At 37.2% G+C, this 19,821-nt stretch overlaps 1 protein-coding gene across 1 annotated transcript in view; it reads left to right on the forward strand.

Annotated features, from left to right (window-relative positions):
- The window catches only part of LOC113233798 (multiple inositol polyphosphate phosphatase 1-like), a 27,148-nt gene extending 10,735 nt beyond the window's left edge, over positions 1 to 16,413 (forward strand). Inside the window, exons 3-10 of the mRNA XM_026469004.1 lie at positions 9,657 to 9,802; positions 10,156 to 10,332; positions 10,796 to 10,915; positions 11,765 to 11,863; positions 12,938 to 13,066; positions 14,317 to 14,467; positions 15,141 to 15,339; positions 15,526 to 16,413. Coding sequence (XP_026324789.1) covers positions 9,657 to 9,802; positions 10,156 to 10,332; positions 10,796 to 10,915; positions 11,765 to 11,863; positions 12,938 to 13,066; positions 14,317 to 14,467; positions 15,141 to 15,339; positions 15,526 to 15,760 — 1,256 coding nt within the window. The 3' untranslated portion in view covers positions 15,761 to 16,413. The remainder of the gene's footprint in view (positions 1 to 9,656; positions 9,803 to 10,155; positions 10,333 to 10,795; positions 10,916 to 11,764; positions 11,864 to 12,937; positions 13,067 to 14,316; positions 14,468 to 15,140; positions 15,340 to 15,525) is intronic.
- The last annotated feature ends 3,408 nt before the right edge of the window (positions 16,414 to 19,821 follow it).

The raw sequence follows: 19,821 nt of genomic DNA on the forward strand, positions 1-19,821 counted from the left end.
ATAGGGATTCTTTTTTGCGAAAATTGACTTATAGAGAAAATTTTACTAAAAACTTTTAATAAATTTTGGATAAATTATTTTTTTTAAATATTTTTTTGTTTTAAAGTCTACATAGTTATAATGTATTTTTGATGTACTACTAATAACAATGCTAATAGTTTTTATTTTGTTGCAATAAAGCTAGTAAAAAAAAAGTTATAACGTTTTATGCAAATTAAGTCGTCCGACCGAGCCAAAAAAATATAAACCCACATAAAACATTCAATTTATTTTTTAGATTTTTTTTTATTTTTTTTCGTCGACCAATTGTGGTCTACTCTCACTCTGTTCAGTATGTGCACTTTTACCAGGGACACACTGTATATAACTGAACACAACACACTACATTCTATAAATATTTATGTAATTAATTTAAGTTTACTCGTACATTCGCGACACACACATCCGGTACTCACTCGGTTTTAGAGCCCACTGAAAATCAGCGTTTCTCGGTGATGACAATCAAATAGCTAAGTGGGATCTTGTTACATACGCCACAGCCGCGCACATGACATTCAATCTAATTGTGTTGAATATTTAATGTTTGCTTTGTTGTTGTGTATGATTCTATTTTTATTCCTTTTTTCCCTTCAAGCTCACATTACTGCTTGGTGGCAGAAATAGTGAAGATGGCAGTACTTCCCTGGACGAACTCTTTCCAGGGAGCTCTACTGCTACGAAAATGAATGATGTTAATCGTATAAGTACGCTTACATACCTATGCAGTCGAAGTTAATTCTTACATAATATTCATAATGTAGTCACCCATTCAGTTCACCTCTGACTCATCACGCATTGTTATTAAGAATTAATATAACCACTTATCCTTCAATCTATCCAGTGTGTTCTATAAATTCCTAATACACCATGTTAGTGGGCAACGTCTTTCTTTTTGAGGTTATCGTGGCGATTGATAGGTGACCTCATGGCGTTATCGGGGCACGTTAATTATCAGATATAAAGTAGTTCTAGACATGCTTTTACGATGTTTTCTTATTGGACGTAATAGGAGGAAACCTTAGTAGTTTTGTACAAGGTTCAAAATCGTTTGTAGATTTGTTTAATGTACGGGATAAGTAACAAACTTAGAAAGCCACATATTGTTCTGAAACTTAACTTTTCTCCTAAGTTGCATTGGACTTGGCAATGATATTATACTTATAAACGATGACTTAGCATCAAATAAGTCACGACAAAAAGTTTTCTTTGAAGCTTTTGAGAAGAGAAAATCGAAAAACAGACGCAGAGAAATACTAGATTACCTTAGAGGTGGAATATTTTCTTCTAATTTAAATGGTACCACCACTGAGGTAGGGGGTACCTCAGTGGTGGTCCCATTTAAATTCCAACAAAAAAGATTCATCGAAATCAGTTTACAAAATATCGGAATATCCATACAAAAACATACAATCGAATTGAGAACCTTTCATTGTTTTTAAGTCGGTTAAAAAATAAATACCTTGTCGTATTAGAAACTCAGTCGTATCAGAAAATATGTGGTGCTCGAAAGGAGCATCCACTTAAGACGTAGTACAATCCCTGTACGTCTGGTGCACCCTGGGAAACAATCGGCACGAACCTCTCATCGATTGGCACATCTTTTTACAACGATAGCAAACAAGTCCATAAGTAGTGCTGGGTTGGAAGTCTATGTCATCGATACGATAAGAAGAAGATCAGAAAGTAAAAGTTAATGCGCTGAACAATGGTTATTGGCGATTACTCCACCGACAAGAGCCTACTTCTCGAATAAAAAGAATAATTGGGCTCGCGCAGTTCGTTTTTACAGAAGAAGACGAAAATGGCCGTTTTTATGATTTTTATTGCAAAAACACACTTTTTTATTCTATTAGAATTGTATTATATAAAGCAATATGTCGACAGGGAGCTGGCAACCGTTACTATCTCAATTTTGACGATTTTACAGGATGAAAAAAAGAATTGTTTGCATCATTTATATAGCATCTGGTTAGGAGTTAGTACAAGTTGAGTCCTGGTGCCAAAATTAAATGTATCTGAGATGGAATTTCTTGCAACGCTGCGGAGTATGAAATGGTATAAAATGATAATAAAAAGTGAAATCTTAACAAAATTGAGACAGTACCGGTTGCCAGTTCACAGTCGATATTTAGTAAATAATATACTTGGTGTTCTATAGTTTTATTTTATAACACATCGATACTATTAGCTATGCGTAGTCAATCGTTTAATTTTTCTCTTTAATAGCTTTGTTAAACCAAACTGAAGTTGTACAAACGTGTCTAGAATTCAGTAGGTATCTACTTACATTAGGTAATTACCACACTTACCTGGACACAGACTTTACACTTACCAGAACAGTTTACCTGGTGGTAAGCGACACGCCTATCCACAACAGTTCAGTTGCAGTGTCACTCAAAGATTTAAATCGTAAAGACCTGAAGGGCACTGTCACTGCGCGCGTCACCCCGAGACATAAAGTTGACAGGGTACATGTACCTGTAGTTTCCCCAGCTCCTGTACCGTTCAAAACCGGAACACAGTAATGCTCACGTTACTGCTTGGGGACAGAATTAGGTATGGTGGCAGTACTTCCCTGGATGAACTCCTTTACAAGGAGCTCTACTGCTACTTGCTTCCGCCCGGATCGCTTTTATTGCACGAATATAAAGTTTTCTTAACCGGCTCAAGTCGATACAGCTTTAATAAGTCTAGTGACTCCCTTAAACGACAATGCAACCAAACCATAAACTGACCAATACAATTACAGACTTTAATCGAATGTATGGCGATTTGTCAGTTTGAATTTAGTACTCCATCACGTCAGGTAAATGGCAGTTGATTGGTTAATTTTAATGTCCTTATGCACTTGCCTCACATAGGGAATTATACATCCTACACATTAGCAACAACGTCACGTTACATAAAGTACTGAAACATAATGAAGGTCTCAATAAAAAGATCAATCTATCAATGTCCGTCCGTGCAATGTGTAGAACGACCATTGTTAATAGGTCTTGACAGAATTAACAATACCAGTTATAGTAGTGCTATGTATGAGATTGAAGAAAAAAATGAATTACATGTCCCCCGAATAAACGTGCAAAAGTTTTACACCATTTTTTTATCAGGCTATAGTATTCTATTATCTATTAAAAACCTCTTAAATTTTTTTCACACAAATAAAGATCCGTTTTAATGCAACTCAAGGGGAGGCTTATGTCCAGCAGTGGATGTGTGTAAACTGATGAAGGTGACAATAAATGTAACTCAAATGTTAGGGAAAATATAAATTATAAATTACGGACGAATAAAATAATACACTAGTAAAAATACGAGGTAATTTTTATATAATAAATAAACCCATCGGGTGCCGATTTGTTGAAGTTTTTACTATTTTTATTGTCCCAGTAAAGAGGGGCCTTCGAACTGTCCTTCTTTACATACTACTTTACTTATATAGGAAACTATTCTAATCATGGCAGTTGCCTTTGTATTGAATTAACTACTTTTAAGCAGAATTTATAAGCAAGTGGAACGATCTCCAACCTGAAATTCGATATCGTGGCTTCGTTTAATTGAAGAGTACATTCAACAGCCTATTACTGTACTTATGTTTCCTTAGCTTACCTTTTATTTATTCATATATTTATGTAGGTATAATGTATCGATATTTATTTATTAAGTATTTGATAAATTATAATGGAAGTTATATACAATTCAATTATTTTTTATTTGTAAATTGGCACATTACTTCTCCCGCTCCGATTAGCTTTCCTCTACCTCAAAGGTTGTCTCTGGTAGAGGTACTGTTCTTGTTCTTGTGTGTGAGTAATAACGTGTATATCTATCTATCTACCACACGCAAAATAGGCGCCTTGACGTCGAGTTGCGGACACCAGCCCGTTGCACCAAGTACCAAGTAGATCTATCTATCTATCTATCTATGATGACTATATTTGACGAAATTTCAATGAAATCCTCCTCTGAAATCCCGATATTTATTAAAAATAACAGGTAAAATTTATTGTTACATAGTAAAAATAAAAGTTCAAGAAGTACGCATATGTTCTATAGTACTCAATATGTGGCTTAAATAAGAAACTATAATTTGTGAAGTTGATAGTAGAACTTCCGTTCAATGCTCTCACCAATAAAATTCACGTTAAGTAAAAATTACCTATTCAAACCCTACATGGAAAGAATAATTAATCTCAAGTGTAAGGCCGTAAGGAGATACATTCCAGATAGATATCGAAGTCTACGTAACCAACTTAGCTTCATTTATAGCAGTACCTATAGATTTCAAGAACGCGCGCCGAGTCAGTTACGTAACATGTGAAAGTACGAGTAAGTACGCGAAATCAAAACGAAACTTATCATAAAAGGTTTTGCTTAATTTAAACTCAAGTGTTTAATAGAATGTTATAGTCTCAAAGCACACATTGACTTAAATGGAATGTCTTGTTTATAAAGTTGGAAAAATATATATGATAACTGGCGTCGCCTACTATCTTCCTTGGATGGGCTATTTCTTTCTATTTAAGTAAGTAAAACAGTTTATGTAGAAAAATTATCATTCATACATTATCATTGCGGTTGTTTTAATTTCAAACGCCTCGTTTACTTGAAAATTTCAGAAAACGTATTAAACCGCAATATCTCTTTGAATATGAGGTTCCCTGACATGGCCACCATACAAGACTAGTAACGATGGGACGAATATGTAGTTCTCGTTTTCGTTATTTTTACTCTGTGTAAGTAACGATATCTTAGACTCAATTCACATTGTCGCGGAAGGAATGGAAGTAAAGTTTTGTAAGGAAATTGTACATAACGTAATAAATGTTATATCAATTGTATAACGTAGAAAGATATGATAGATAGCTGCAGGAACTCCCGAAATTTCTTCCGCGCGAGAATTCTACTGACCGATCTGTTTTTTGGCTCGTAAATTTGGTATTGGTAAGCCGTAGTAGCTTAGTAATGTTCTGACTTTTTGACCTACCGTCAAAAAGTCAGAACCGAAGATTGAATCCGGGCTTGCTAGCGATCGATGCGCGATTGCAAATGATTTCAATATTCCACTCGTTAGTAGTTACTAATCCTATCATTCGAATGACAAATTAGTAACTTACTTCGAATGATTTTTGAATGGTCATTCATTATTAATTAGTAGTAGGAAGTAATCCATAGATTCCATAGAGCATTTCTGCTGACATATGGTAAATACCGTAAATGTGACGGGGACATGGATATTTTGATATGGACATGGTGAATGATCTGTGGAGTTCCCAATAGTTCCGACATAATAATCATTCGACTCGAGCTCCCGACATAATGGCAGGGGCATTCGGTATCGGTAATCATTCGACTCAAGTCAAATGATTGTGCTTGATTCGGCTTAGGCGAATAATTTACGCATTCGAATGATTAGTATTGTAGATATGAGCGCCGATAATAGACCAGCCGGCGGCGGCAGCGTTTCGGCGGCGCGAGCGCGACCCTTACACGAATTTGTATAACGATGTTTGTTTTTACAAAAACCGTTATACAAATACTTTTTCAAAGGAAAAAAATAAAATAACGTCTACAGTAATCAAATTTTTATCAGTTCGATCAGGCGCTCCGATCGTACGCATACGCACGCTTCTGTATTGTGTATGCGTAGTGAAAATGGCGGCGCCAGAAATTGACAAATAAATTTTTTAAACAAAACATCTTTAAATATAAAGTCACTAACTAACTTTTGTCGCCCATCATTGCCAGCTCTGCTGAGGCCGGACGGCACGCTGGCCTATACTGAGAAGACAAGGCAAATCTTTTTGCCTCACTCTTTGCAAATCTTACCTCAGGCTGGCTGCACTATGACACCAATTCGCATACGCCAAAAAGAGGTACTTAGAACTTTGCGGAATCTAGACGTGAATAAAGCTTGTAATAGCCAGATGGAATTCCAGCACTAGTCCTACATTACTGTGCGCCTGTGTTGACTCCTGTTCTCACACGCCTACACCTGTACCGCCTCTCACTTGAGACTGGTGTAGTTCCCAGGTCGTGGAAGCTTACAAACGTGTAACCTGTGCCGAAAAAGGGAAGCAGAGTTGACTCTGTCAACTGTAGACCAATCTCAGTCACTTCCATACTCTGCAAAATGTATGGAACGTGTACTCAACAACCGTCTCCGTGAAGAACACGACCTCCTCAGTGATCGCCAGTACGGATTATGACGAGAGCGATCAACTGGGGTTCTTCTTGTGTATACCTGTCACATATGGAGCGAGGCTATAGAAAAGCAAGGTCTTTGCAATTGCAGTGTTTTTGGAAATTTCTAAAGCCTTTGAGAGAGTCTGGCACGCAAGCCTTTTAAGTAAACTTCCCTCTTATGGGTTTCCCACTGACCGTTGCAATTTGATCTCGGATTTCTTGAGCGAACGTTTGATTCGAGTGGTCTTAGAATGCTACTCTTCCGAACATATGACGACAGATTCCTCAGGATTCCGTATTGTCTTGGCGAACACGCACCCGCTTAGGCACAGACGTATAGGGAGAAGGCGAACGCGGTTCGCTGTTCGCCTGATCCCCTAGTGAGGCCAGCGGGCTCTGGACAGGGACTCCGGAGCCAGGTTTGCGCGGCCTAACTCGTCTGGGGGCGGGTCGGAGGACAACCGACCGCCCCTCCGTTGGCGCGGGAGCCTGGGCGACGTCGTGGTGAATGTTCACCGATCCCACGGCGCCGACTCAACCGGTGAGAGGTAAACCCCCCCACAACAATCGATTGAAACTAATTTTTCCATAGATGGACTTAAAAAAAAAATTTGCGGAACTTAGTGATTTTTATTATTGAGTAAACTTTGGTTCATCATTTCGGGCCCCGTAGTAGGTATTATCTTAAAACGGTTTTAATTTATATTAATATTACCTATTTAGTTTCAAAGCGACAGGGCTGGCCTGTCACTGACACATCAATGTAGCGAAATTTTAGAGATAAAATAGAACGCAATTTTGAGATAAATATAACGCAATTTTTTAAATTATGCTATGTTAGTGCGATATATTGATTGAAGATGGTTAGACTAACGGCGAATGTATGGAGAACACAGACAACACTATGGCTCCGTAATAAACCTATAGACACTAATAACTTTATTACCTAAGTAAGCCGGGCTTTTCCACGCACAACACAAACATTCCGCTTCCGTCGCATTAACCGGTTTCGTAATAGCTTACATTTTTTTACTACAGTAAACCTTCACATTGAACTTGGAGACTTATCGTATGTAGTTACAAGTGTGATTATAGGAGGTCTACCACGAAGCATGATGAAGGTCGTGATTTGACATAAGTATTTCTGTATACCTATCTATTACATACATGGGACTTGTCAACTTATGTCTCAGTGACGGGCGCAGTGGCACCGCCCCTCAGATCTTTGCGATTTAAAGCTCTGAGTGGCACTGCAACTGTTGTGGACAGGCGTGTAGCTTACCATCAGGCGAGCGACTTGTTCGTCCCGTCTCTTAATGCCTATCGTATCGAATTTTGACATTAGGTACTTTCATCGTAAAACTGACTTGTGTAGTACGTATGAACTTCGTTGCGGATGCAGTCACGTAGTATCGTATATCGTGGTAGACCTCCTGGTTAAAATGGGAAGAAGGTAGAAGGAAAGTGAAAGAAAGGACCATTCACAGACACACCAGGAAAATTCAGTAAGTAAATAAAAGAGAAATTCAAAGTGAGAAGATATTAAAATATCACGATATTCACTAAATAAATATTGCAAGTAATACGGTGACATCTCTGAAGCCACAAGCCATAGCCGAGCTGGCTAGACAAGAGCATGGGTCTTAAACAGATTTATAATGTCACCTGACAACTATTGTTACTTGCCTATGTCGAAATTAATACATGTAGTCTAAGGGATGAAATAACAGTAATAACATATTTATCATCATTATTGTGAACCCATTATACGTCCCACTGCTGAACACAGGTTTCCTCTAAGGGTTCAGGCCACAGTCCGCCACGCTGCTCCAATGCGGGTCAAGTATTTCATACGTGTTCTAAGGGTTGTGAACCTTCTTCGGCAAGCAGGGTTTCATCACGATGTTTTCTGTCACCGTTCGAGGTCTTGTTACTTATTTTAAATTTTAACTTTTTATTTAAAAAAAATCGACGTTTTGTGAATTTACATCTATTTGCCAATTTTTACGGAATCGGTTAACGGAAAGTGGATGAAATCCAATCCCCTAAGGTGGAATATTTTGTTGAAATTTGAATGGGACCACTTACCTTTCCAACAAAAAAAGAATCATTCAAATCGGTTCACAAATCTCGGACTAATCGTGTAACATACACAAAAATAAGTCGAATTGTGAACCTTCTCCTTTTTGAAGTCGGTATAAAAAAAGGTGCAGCCACAGCGTCTGAATTGTGGGAGCCCCAGGGCAATTTTGCTGTAAAAGGGGAATGTATGAATATTTTATTGATAGTTAATACATCAGTCAGTCAATCAGTAACGTATTCATCACTTCTCTTCTAATTCATGCATCTGGTATATTTTATCCAAAGAAACGGATGTACGAAGCGGTCGTATATAATCTTAACACAAAATTATAGCCGATAAAACACAAACTGCTACACTACCGTGTCTAAAAAGAGGTACAATATAACGTAGACTATGAAATGGGTTTTTCATGACAGCAACTCCACGGTATGTTTTTTTAATTACTTATGTGGAATAAATTTACAAATACGTAGTCAAAAGCGCAGGTTATTATTGTGGACGGAGTAAAACGACTGTCCAGAACATAAGAGAATTACGCAATTTTACACATTACATAGAATTCGTGATAATCTAAATTGAAAAGTGATTGTCTTTTGAGGTATTGAACGTTTGCGAGTCCCTAGTCTGCCTACAAACTGTAATAATAACGAACACACTCAACATAACCCCGTACTGGGGAAACCCTGTGTCGCGGGTGCCATGGACACACACATAGACAACTACAAATTACACCCAAACTCACGAGAGACATAAATGCAGGCCATACAAATACTTCTCCCGGCCCGGGAATCGAACCTGGGACCTCTGCGTGACAGATCGGCATGATAACCGTTCTGCCACGGAGGCAGTTAATTGTGGTAATGGTTGTATTGATGAGAAGTTTTTTTTACCTTCTTATAGTTGTTGTTCTAGGTTATACAGCGTCGTCGTCTGCAATCCTTTTTTGGCCAGTTTATCTGCTGCGTCGTTGCCATGTGAACCGCTGTGTCCTTTAATCCACTATAGACTTAGGTGGTTGTGTGTGTTTAAATGTACCTCCTTGAGTGCTCTATGGTATTCATGAACAAGCTTTGAGTTTATGTTGAAACTGTACGGGGCTTACGTGTCTGTACATACACGGTATGTAGTATGTAGGTTACTGATATTTGACAGAATAGATATAAATTGATCTTTGTTAGGAAGAAATACAAAAGTTACTGCGAAACGCAAGAGTCTCGCAGACTTAGTCTTGTTCTTGCCCAAATCTTGCAAGGTTAGGCTCGATCTTTGCAAGATCATGACGGATTTTGGGCAACAGTAATATCTAATTATTGTTAACTGTAAATATATTCCGATTTTTGTCTGACAGGGTGCACGCCGATAGCTCTTTGGCTGGTGAACCGTCACGGATCGCACAACCCTGAAGCCAATGAGATCGCCTTACTGCAAAGTCTGTCCAATGTCAGGAAAAACATCATTGATAACTACAGGAGGGGCGAATATAGGAATTTCAATGTAAGTTACCTACTGAAGGATGAGGTAAACAAAAGGGAGAGAGAAAGACATCGAAGGGCAACCACTCACACGATGGTGATCGTCATCACATGGCATACCGCGCGCCGACCCAATTTGGATGAAGTAAGATAACGGAAAGGCATAGATTGTAGCCAACTGTAAGAGTGTTGAACCCTCGAGAACGGTAGTTATACACTTTTACGTAAGAACTTCACCCTGGATATGGCCATCTGTACCTAAATAACACACAACCAAATATTAGCTTTAGATCTCACAAAACGCTTTCAAGTGGGGTATTCCCATAGCTGAATTTGTCATTAAACCCTTTAACAAATGAAAAATATTCTTTCCAGGAACGCATATGTTCATCAGATCTGAACTTGCTACAGCAATGGAGCTGGAACCCTCGCCACAATATCACCTATGCTGGAGACTTAACGAGTGACGGGTACACCACCACGCAACATTTGGCTCAGGCTTTCAGGCAGAAGTTCCCTGGGCTTCTGACTAACAACAGACATGATTACATGGTTAATTATTTCTATTGATTAATATTTACCACAGCAGCCCATCACCTTTCTATATCTCTAATGCATTGAAACGTTGTTAGTAAAAATAGTACAAATTAGCAATGATCTATCTTAATTTGCCGAAATCAGGGACAATTTGCACCCCTTATGGAAGAATGGCATAAGTGAAGTTACGTCAAAAATGTTTATTGCTCCATTGGATATACAAAAAAATAACCTACATCCTCCCCAATTCTTGTAACACTGTCGAAAATATTAATTGATAGAGTGACAAGAATTGGAGAAGATGTAGATTATATTTCTGTGTCCAATGAAACAATGAACATTTTTAACCTAACTTCACTTATGCCATTGTTCTATGAGGGGTGCGAATTGTGGACAAAACCACCAATAAAAAAGATTATTGTGGATGATGAAATTAGAGAAATATGATTAAAACAAGTATGTATGTTTGTTATTACAGTTCAAACTGGCGGACGATAAGCTGTCGAACAAATCTCTCGGAGCTTTCATGGAAGGCCTTTTCAGGACACAAGCTGATGATTTGGATGTGTTGAAAGAAGTTGATGACAAACTCTTAAGGGTGATTACCATTTTATTCTCATAAGATTTATGTAAACAGATTTGTAGGATATCTACTTAGTAAGACGACTACACATATCGGTGTTAAAACGCATAAAATGTAGAACTCAATAGGGTAAACCTTTTTCTACCACTTTCAGATGGATGAGCACAGCGAGACTTAAACATGTGCGTGTTAGGATTTCTAATATCGCAAATGTCTTAAGGCAGCAGTACCTGGTTTTAATAATCATAATAATCTCAGTACAGAGTACTAAAAACCGACCTCACAAGTCATTCATCCCCTAGTTTGCCCCCCTTTAAAGGTGGAATATTTTCTTCAAATTTAAATGGGTTCCACTACTAAGGTACCCGCTTTAACATACTCGATCATACATAAGTCGCAACAGCGTAACTAAAGCATAAGACGCTGCCGCCACTCTCATGGTTTTTTCCATTGGCTTACAATTATATGGACGTCAGGTCCGCGCTAAAAAGTGTCCGAACTTATAGGGCGTTAAAATCGTATACAGGGCGTCATTCACGCTTTAGTCTTCGTTTGTTCGACTGACAGCGAAGCAAGCAAAATTAGACAGTACTGCGATGACATTACAATTTAAATTCAACGTTTTAGCTTTTTCATATTCCTTTACATGTCACTACGTTTAAATGGGTTGACTTGGGACATTTTTTTCGTGGTTTTTGTATTAGACCCGTCGTCCATTTATTTGTAAGTCAATGGTATTTTTCCTTAAAACGTTTAAAATTCAGATGACTTATTCTTTAACAAACATGTTTACCACTTTGTACATAATAAAAAAAACGATAAGTCGTGATCACTCCTTTATAAACCTAACACTTTCTATTGCAGCCCTATAAGGCGTGCTCCGGTTGGGAGAGCGCAGTTGAACAGAACAACGAAACCTACTCTCAGAAATACATCTTCGAATCGAAGCGAGAATTCAAAGAAGTAAGGAACGATACATACTCATATGGCTTTATTCATGTTTACTGTCCGTAAAGATTTTTAGTTATACCACGTAAAATACATCACAAGGTGTACACCATTAGCCGACACTGAAAAAGACGGCATTTTTTTTATTTATCTATCATTGTTATCTATTAGGCTTATATAGTTCATGAATTACGAACTATTAGGAATTTATTCCCTACACTGACCGACATGAACTAGTTCGTCTTGCACGGTTTTAATAGTTCTTCGTTCGTTTTAATTCAGTACGAACTAGGAACTGTCTGCGTTGGTAGTTTACCTGTCTTTTATACAGTTGAAACGGTGCGAGCCACTCAAATAGCGATCTTTCACTACTTTTAGTACAAGTTCGAGTAAGATGCACGTTTGAATGTTGTAAGCTCGTTCTAAGTCTCTAATACGTATCTACATTATGTATATATACAAGCTTGCAAAACAGTAATATTTTTTATAGGTATCTGTATATGAAATAGTTGTACCTAAATATTGATTTTTAAACACACCACTCTAACTAAAACTCTTATTTTGTAAAAAAAAAAGGATATTTAGTTAGAATGACGGTCTTTAAAAGACGAACTAACTAACTAAGGAACTAGATGAACTAAATGAACTAGAAGACCGACCTAGTTCAGTTGACCGATTGAACTAACTAGGATCGCTCCATCTAAGGATCGATCAGGCACAAGTCTATTATATATCATTATTATTTATCTACAATCAGTCGTCAGATTTTTTTCGTTTGAGAGTGAGGAAGCCTCTGCTTCAGCCTCTCCTAGTCATCGAACACGTGCTGTCGTTTCAGTCTCCTAATGTTGCTACCATCAACCAGTGCTTTAGCGATAGGAGTATTGAGCCGATCCCTATGTTTATGTCTATATAGGTCCATCACTTCTAGAATCGTTGTGATCTCCAGATATTCATGGACGGTCAGTGTTCGTGGCGTACCATGTGGCACCATTGATAGTTCGAATTACGTTGTTTTGGACTCTTTAAAGGCACTGGATGTTTGATTTGGAGGAAGAAGACCAAAATGTTCCAAATTTTTGTTTTCAGATGATAACAAATATTTCACAACGCCTTGGATTCAACTACGACATGAGTCTGGAGGTTGCGCAGCGCATGTATCAGATCTGCCGGTACAACAAGGCTTGGGACGTTTCGCAGATCTCTCCTTGGTGTGCTGTAAGTTCTTTAATACATTTATTCAAATTCGCCTTTTAAGAGATCTCAGAAAGCTTATTCGGATTACTTGTAAAAATACTAACAACCTTACAAGACTGTATTACTAATATCGTAAACAACTTTCGTCGCCTTACTTTCTCAAACTCGTATCTTAAAGCACAAAGTTATCTACTGAAATGCAAAAAATGGATTGTATTACATATTTTGCAGGCTGATTTCTTATCACATTTCCTTCATATTCACACATTGTCTTTTACATATTCTCAAAATAATGCATCTAAATTTACACCTTTGATAAGAAATTTAAAATAAATATAAACTTATGCCATCTCCTAAATAATCACTCTTTATAAGATACGAGTTTGAGAAAGTAAGGTGACGTTTTGTTCCATGACTTTTAAATAAATCCTTAGATATTACTTTCGTAAGAAAATAAAAATATTTAATTAGACCGCTTTAAACAATCATAACTCTATGCGGTAAGTACCACTGGAGCGGCGCGTGGGGTCGTCGGGGCGAGGACGCTTGCACATTTAAACTCACAACCTTAAGGCGCGTTTCCTTTATGTCGTGACGACAGATAGTCGTGCAGTTGTCGTAACTTGTATATTTAAATAAAGTTATTCACATATACACGATTAACTGTTGTCCACGAATATTTGACGTTGCAACAACAGACTGTCGAGACAATGGGAAGAGCTAGAACGACACAAGTCATGGAACAAAGCTATTGTTCATGTTGTTAGTAATATAGTCCTGCGAGGTTGTTAACATTTTACAAATAACCCTGCATTTGTACTTTGACAAAAACTAAGCTGTGTATATTTCTGAGCATCTTAAGGATAAATCCAGAAGACGGACAGCAGCGTGTACATCTGCACTAGGTACACTGTAACTATCGCGATCGTGAAAACCAATCTGCTTTGCTCATCAATTTTTCTCGATTGAACGCAATCACTGTAGGAAACACAACCGATACCTACTGAGATATAACTTGGTCACGTTTATTCATCTCGTATTCGGTCATGTCTGTGTCTAAACTGAGCTAATGGACAGGCTAATTGCCTGGTTCCCAGAGTAGTTGAGAGGAATTTATTGCAGAATATACCGGGAATACTGTAGCAATACATGTAGACTCCTAACAAGAAGAATAATAAGAAAATAACATGGTTTGATTTAATGTACCTTGGGGGTTCAGCACATTTAGATAACCGTTAAGCATTAGCTTACATTCAGTTCTGCTATTACAGGCGTTTACACGTCAAGATTTAAAACGATTCGAGTACTCTGAAGATTTAGAGTCATACTACAAATTCGGATATGGCTCACCAACGAATCGCAAACTTGGATGCCCTCTCGTGAAAGAGTTGGTGGATTTCTTCACGAAGCATGTGGAAAATGGTAAGAATTTCATCACATTCTTATATCAAGTACCGGACATAACTACTAAATTTTAATATCTCCATCCAATTATGGCTTCGTTCTTGGTGCAATTACGTAAAAGCAGGATAAGTCTGTTTGTTATACTAAAGAACTGTCCCGTATTGGGAATTGCAGTCCGCAGATATTAAGACTCCCTACCTCCTATCCGGACACAGCAGTGCTGCTTAACGGTGGAAATGGATAGGGCAATAACACTTTCCCAAGTCGGATGTAAAAGCGAAATGTTCTTGAAGCTGCTTCGTTAAAAATATCTTATTGCGCGTTCCCCTTATGTCAGAACGTTTTATTTATAGGACTGTCGCGTCTAGCCTGTTCCCATATCACGATTATGTGTTATTTTATCGTTGAACCATGTCGTGTCTAGCTGTACCCACTAAATCATGACGGCAATTTATCGGTTTATTTTTATCGTGGCGTTTTATTAACGTCTAACGACTGTCGTTTTAGCTCTTCCCATTGTCACGACAGTCTGTCGTCGTAACGACAAAAACGTCGTGAATGACAATTAATCGTGTTGTACTATATGTGAACAACTTTATTTAAATATATAAGCTACGACACTTTAAACTGCGCGACTATCTATCGTCACGACATAATGGGAACGCGCCCTTAAGGATTATTAAAATTCCAGATCCACCACAACAACCCCGCGCACTGGTTCACTTCACGGACGCGCCCTCAATTCTCATGACCATAGTTGCTATGGGCACACATCGCGACTCCGCCCCGTTGACTGGAGACAACTACCATACCAACATGGTGCAAAGTCGCAAGTGGAGCACGTCAAACATGTCGCCATTCAACGCAAATTTGGCTGCTGCACTCTACAAGTAAGCATAGGAAAATTCGCAGTAATTAATAACAGTCTCCCTTTAAACTGCATAAATCCAAATGCGACATAGGTCAAGTTTTTTTACCTATCGCCACATAAAACCAGAAACGCTTTGCTACACACGGCATAAGCATTTTCAACTTTTATTAAAATTGGCAAAATTAAAGTTTGTTTTCCTTTTCAGGTGTACACCGAACGGAAAATTCCAGTACAACGAGATGTATCAAGTTTTGTTTCTCGAAAATGAGAAAACGATGAACATGGACGGCTGCAAGGTTGGCCTATGCGACTGGTCTTACGTGAAAAACCGTTTCGCTGAGGTTATCAGCCAGTGCAATACAGAGTCTTGTAACGCTGCTGCTTCATTGAGCAGTTTAGTGAGTTTAATCGTTGTCACTTTAGTGATTGTTCAATTATAGATCAACGGTCACTATATCGGTCTCAGGTCCATTGCTGGATATTGAGTGTTCCAAAAGGAGAGGTTAGATCAAGGTAACCTTAGTATGATATGCCAACTCGCCGGAAATATCTGCGCATTTTACCTCTCTCCCCACTCTACTGTCTCACCCCGCTAAGTATTACCGTCATGGACCAATAATTCAAATGGACTGCTAATCGCGATGCAAGACAGCGTAGTCGGGTATTTAGTACCTATTGGTGCACCAGATGTCGCGACGAATACCAAATCGCTATTTTTGTAACCAGTTTTACATGGCAAGCAGGAATTTATCAAAGGTATATTAATTTCTAGTGACCACAAACGAATCATCTTGATTTATTGTACAGATTTTTATGGATAGTGTCGGATATTCTTTTATTTTGTTTAGGAACAGCGCCATGTGGGTACACATTACGAAATGTTAACTTATAAATTAGTTTGCAACACATAATGCCATCTATTAACATGCACATTTGTCAAAGTTCTGAGAACAATTTTAGCTCATAATCAAACTTATTTAATATTAAAAAGGAATGAATTAATATCCATGACCATTAACATACTATAAACTAATTTCATGTCATAGATCAGCGCCATAGATAACTTGTATCTCTGCCGTCCACTAACTAAAATGCGGTTAAGTGACAAAAGGTCAAATAACCGTTTCAAATACAAAAAGAGAGAGCAGAAAATTCTCTTGTAAAAACATTTGAAATTAATGAAATGAAATATCATTAAACAATTTCAATATTCTAAAACTGGGTTACGGTTTTATGATATCTCAAAAAACTATTTTGTCATTTAAGGAGGGCAGATCTAGAGATACAAGACGAAATTTTGACCTTTATCAGAGTTACGATCTGTAGTATAAAGATTAGAAGTAACAGTCAGCAGTCTTCTTGAGTTAATGATCCATGGTATTACACGTACCAGTGCCCGTGTCGGGTGCAATTAGTGCATTCATACAAACTCATTAAAAAAACGAGTGTTATTCGCTTTGCAATTATACCTACATTACCTACTTCTTTGACAAGTCCGCAGATATTTCCGACGAAAATATCGCGTATTATAGACTTCGTGCGCAACACAAGTACTTACCTACCGCATTGAAATACGCAACAACCAAACAAGAGATCAAAATAAAGTTGGTTAATTTTAATACTTACCTACAAATCACGTGCTTACAGAGCACAAGCAAGTATAAATTATTTTAACGTCTTACTTTCTATTGAATGATCTTATTCATGAGTAGGTGCATATATATTTATTATTTATTTCAATATTAAAGTTATTTCCTTAAATATTTTTTAAACAAATTAAATGTCAAGTAGCCAATGATATGTTTGGGATTTGATATTACGAATGATAAAATTTTTAAAAAGCATTCTTTTTTTAAATTTTATCACTCGTATAGTTCTCTTTACAATCGTTACAAAAATGAATAAACAAAAATAATTCATTAGGCCAGGCACAAATTTAAGCAAAAATTACACGCTTTAATAAGTATCATAAAGTTGACACTTTTAGGTGTTGTCATTGTCACTTGTTAGACGCGTAATTTACGCTTAGCCGTAGTTGGCAACGCATTTCAAACGCAGCGTTTAGAGTTATGAACACTGAAAAATCGATGTACTTATTTCAAATATGTGTAAATAATGTATTTTGTAGATTACACTATCATGCATTTTTAAAGAGCACTATATTTGTAATTATAAAGTTTTAATTATTTCAAAGTTTATGCTGTATCAAATTTTATTGTTGAGTATATTTTGTAGTACATTGTTTAAGTTTTGTAATACTATTTTATTATTCTCTTAATCGTAAGTACCTATATTATAATTTAGACATAAGGACCAAAAGATTTTTGTCACTAATTTAGTATTATATAGTAACAGTTACGAGTATAATAATTGGCCGAGGTACAGCAAATATAATAGAAAGAACCTCATAGAAGTAATAACATGATCGAAAGTGATAAAATAAATGGTTTTTATTAAGATTTTTTGTGAAATAACTCCACTAGTTACATTACGATTATAAATGAAAACACACAACAGTTATTTGTTAGGCAAGGCTGCAAAGTTGTTGTTTGACGCGAGTGCTTGTATTGAAACCTGAGCAAGCGAAGGAAGCTAAGATTGAATTCAAAAATAGATTCCTGAGCGTAGCCAGGGCTTCAAGCCACGAGACGCAAAACAATTTTGCTGCCGAGCGAAATACACAACTTGTCACCTCACTATAGCGAGGAAAATGGTAGATGAAAGAAAAACAATTTAACTAGAAAACATCAGTTTTTTTTTAAATTAAAAGAAAAAGTTTATCTTCGGATGCGTTCTGAATTTATACCTCATCAATTTTTTTTATTCTTTATTGTACTTTTATTTTGTGTGATTAACTGATTATTGAAATTATTTTAGTTCTGCAACGAATTAAAATAATTTAATAAACAGAATTAGTTATCATTGTCAATTTATGACAACAATAATAGAAAGTAAATATACCAACGGATTTATATTACTTAAAAAAGTAATGTACTTACGACAAGTCGCTTATTTGCACATGTCATTTTTATTTCAGTCCATCGTCACGTTCGAATTTCAAAAACCTTTTCCACGCTAGCGTGCAAAAAACGCTTTTGCGCGCAGATTTCTAATGAGAATGAAAGCCTTTCCGAGCTAGTGGGTGAAAAAATTTTTTTCATTGACCCGGTACAAAAAAAATTCTGTGGGTTTGATCTTTGCAGTAGACCTGTGTCGATCGATAAATTCTTATAACCCGGATCGGTCATGACCAATGACAAATGTAATCGAGTTAAATGATTCGAACATATGATGCATCTTTTAGTGGGTTACGGTCCGGCCGGTCCTATGGGCCGGTCTTATTCTTTTTTTTACTCGCTAGGTGAAAGGAAACATTATTTATAAGCTTAGTTTCTATTCTCAATTCGTAGAAGCAATCTGACTTTCTGAGTTTATTACTTACTTAGGTACTGAAATCTAAGAGTCAAACAGAAATACGTCATCACCTAATAATAAATAATATTTACTCACCGTGCAGACGATTACCCCAATAGTGCGTCGTACTGTGTATACCCTTACAACACGTATACTATTAGTAGTTTTCTTAAAATTCTAAATAAATGACTATTATTTATTTTTATATTATGATTATTTATTACTATGATTATTTTCATTTAAAATCATTTGATTTTAAAGTTAGGAGAATAAAGCCACAGAAACTGAAGTACGAAACGGTGTATATAAACACTCATCACAACTTTAATAAATATGAAACATAATAAAATATATTTAATAAAACAATGAATCATACTCTTTACAAAAACTTTTTCCAAATACCAATACAGCTATTTAACGCAGACTACAGTTAGAATTTCCTTCTGGGGTTCATTACACTCAAAAATATTAATCACAACACAGGAACACACAGACAAACAAACTAAACAAACTTACAAAATTACCATGTAACGTACGAGATAGTTAGGATAGGATGATTGATTGAAAAACCCGTTGCTCCGTTAACCCATCCGCATGCCCGTCGGTGATTGGTTGAATTTTTGATTCGATAGGTTCTTTCGAACCAATTTTCCATGAAATGGATGATCCATACGACCCGAATTATTATTATTTATTTTTTTTATACATGACAGGCAAATGACTCCACTCCACCTGATGTTAAGTGGAAAGTGGTATCCAAACGCGAAGCGAACCTAGTGCAGCGATGAAACCCTCACTACACTAGCCACCTCCACCCTGCCTGCCTACAATATGCCTCTTCACGCCTCGTTTGAAGGACCCCATATCATAAGAGGGAGGGAAGACATGTGCCGGAAGGGAGTTGCATTTGTCAACCGTGCGGCAGAGAAAGGAGCCACCGAACCTTTTAGTACGCGATGGAATGCGGCAGGTAGTGAAACGGTGACTACGAAGGCCAGCACGCGTGCTTCTGAGCAGGAATGATGGAAGGATGAGGTTAAACAGCTCTTCAGAGCACTCACCATGGTACATGCGGTAAAAGGCGCTA

The sequence above is a fragment of the Hyposmocoma kahamanoa genome, unplaced genomic scaffold (genome assembly GCF_003589595.1).
Source record: "Hyposmocoma kahamanoa isolate Upper Pololo Valley unplaced genomic scaffold, ASM358959v1 80, whole genome shotgun sequence".
Classification (NCBI taxonomy): Eukaryota; Metazoa; Arthropoda; class Insecta; order Lepidoptera; family Cosmopterigidae; genus Hyposmocoma; species Hyposmocoma kahamanoa.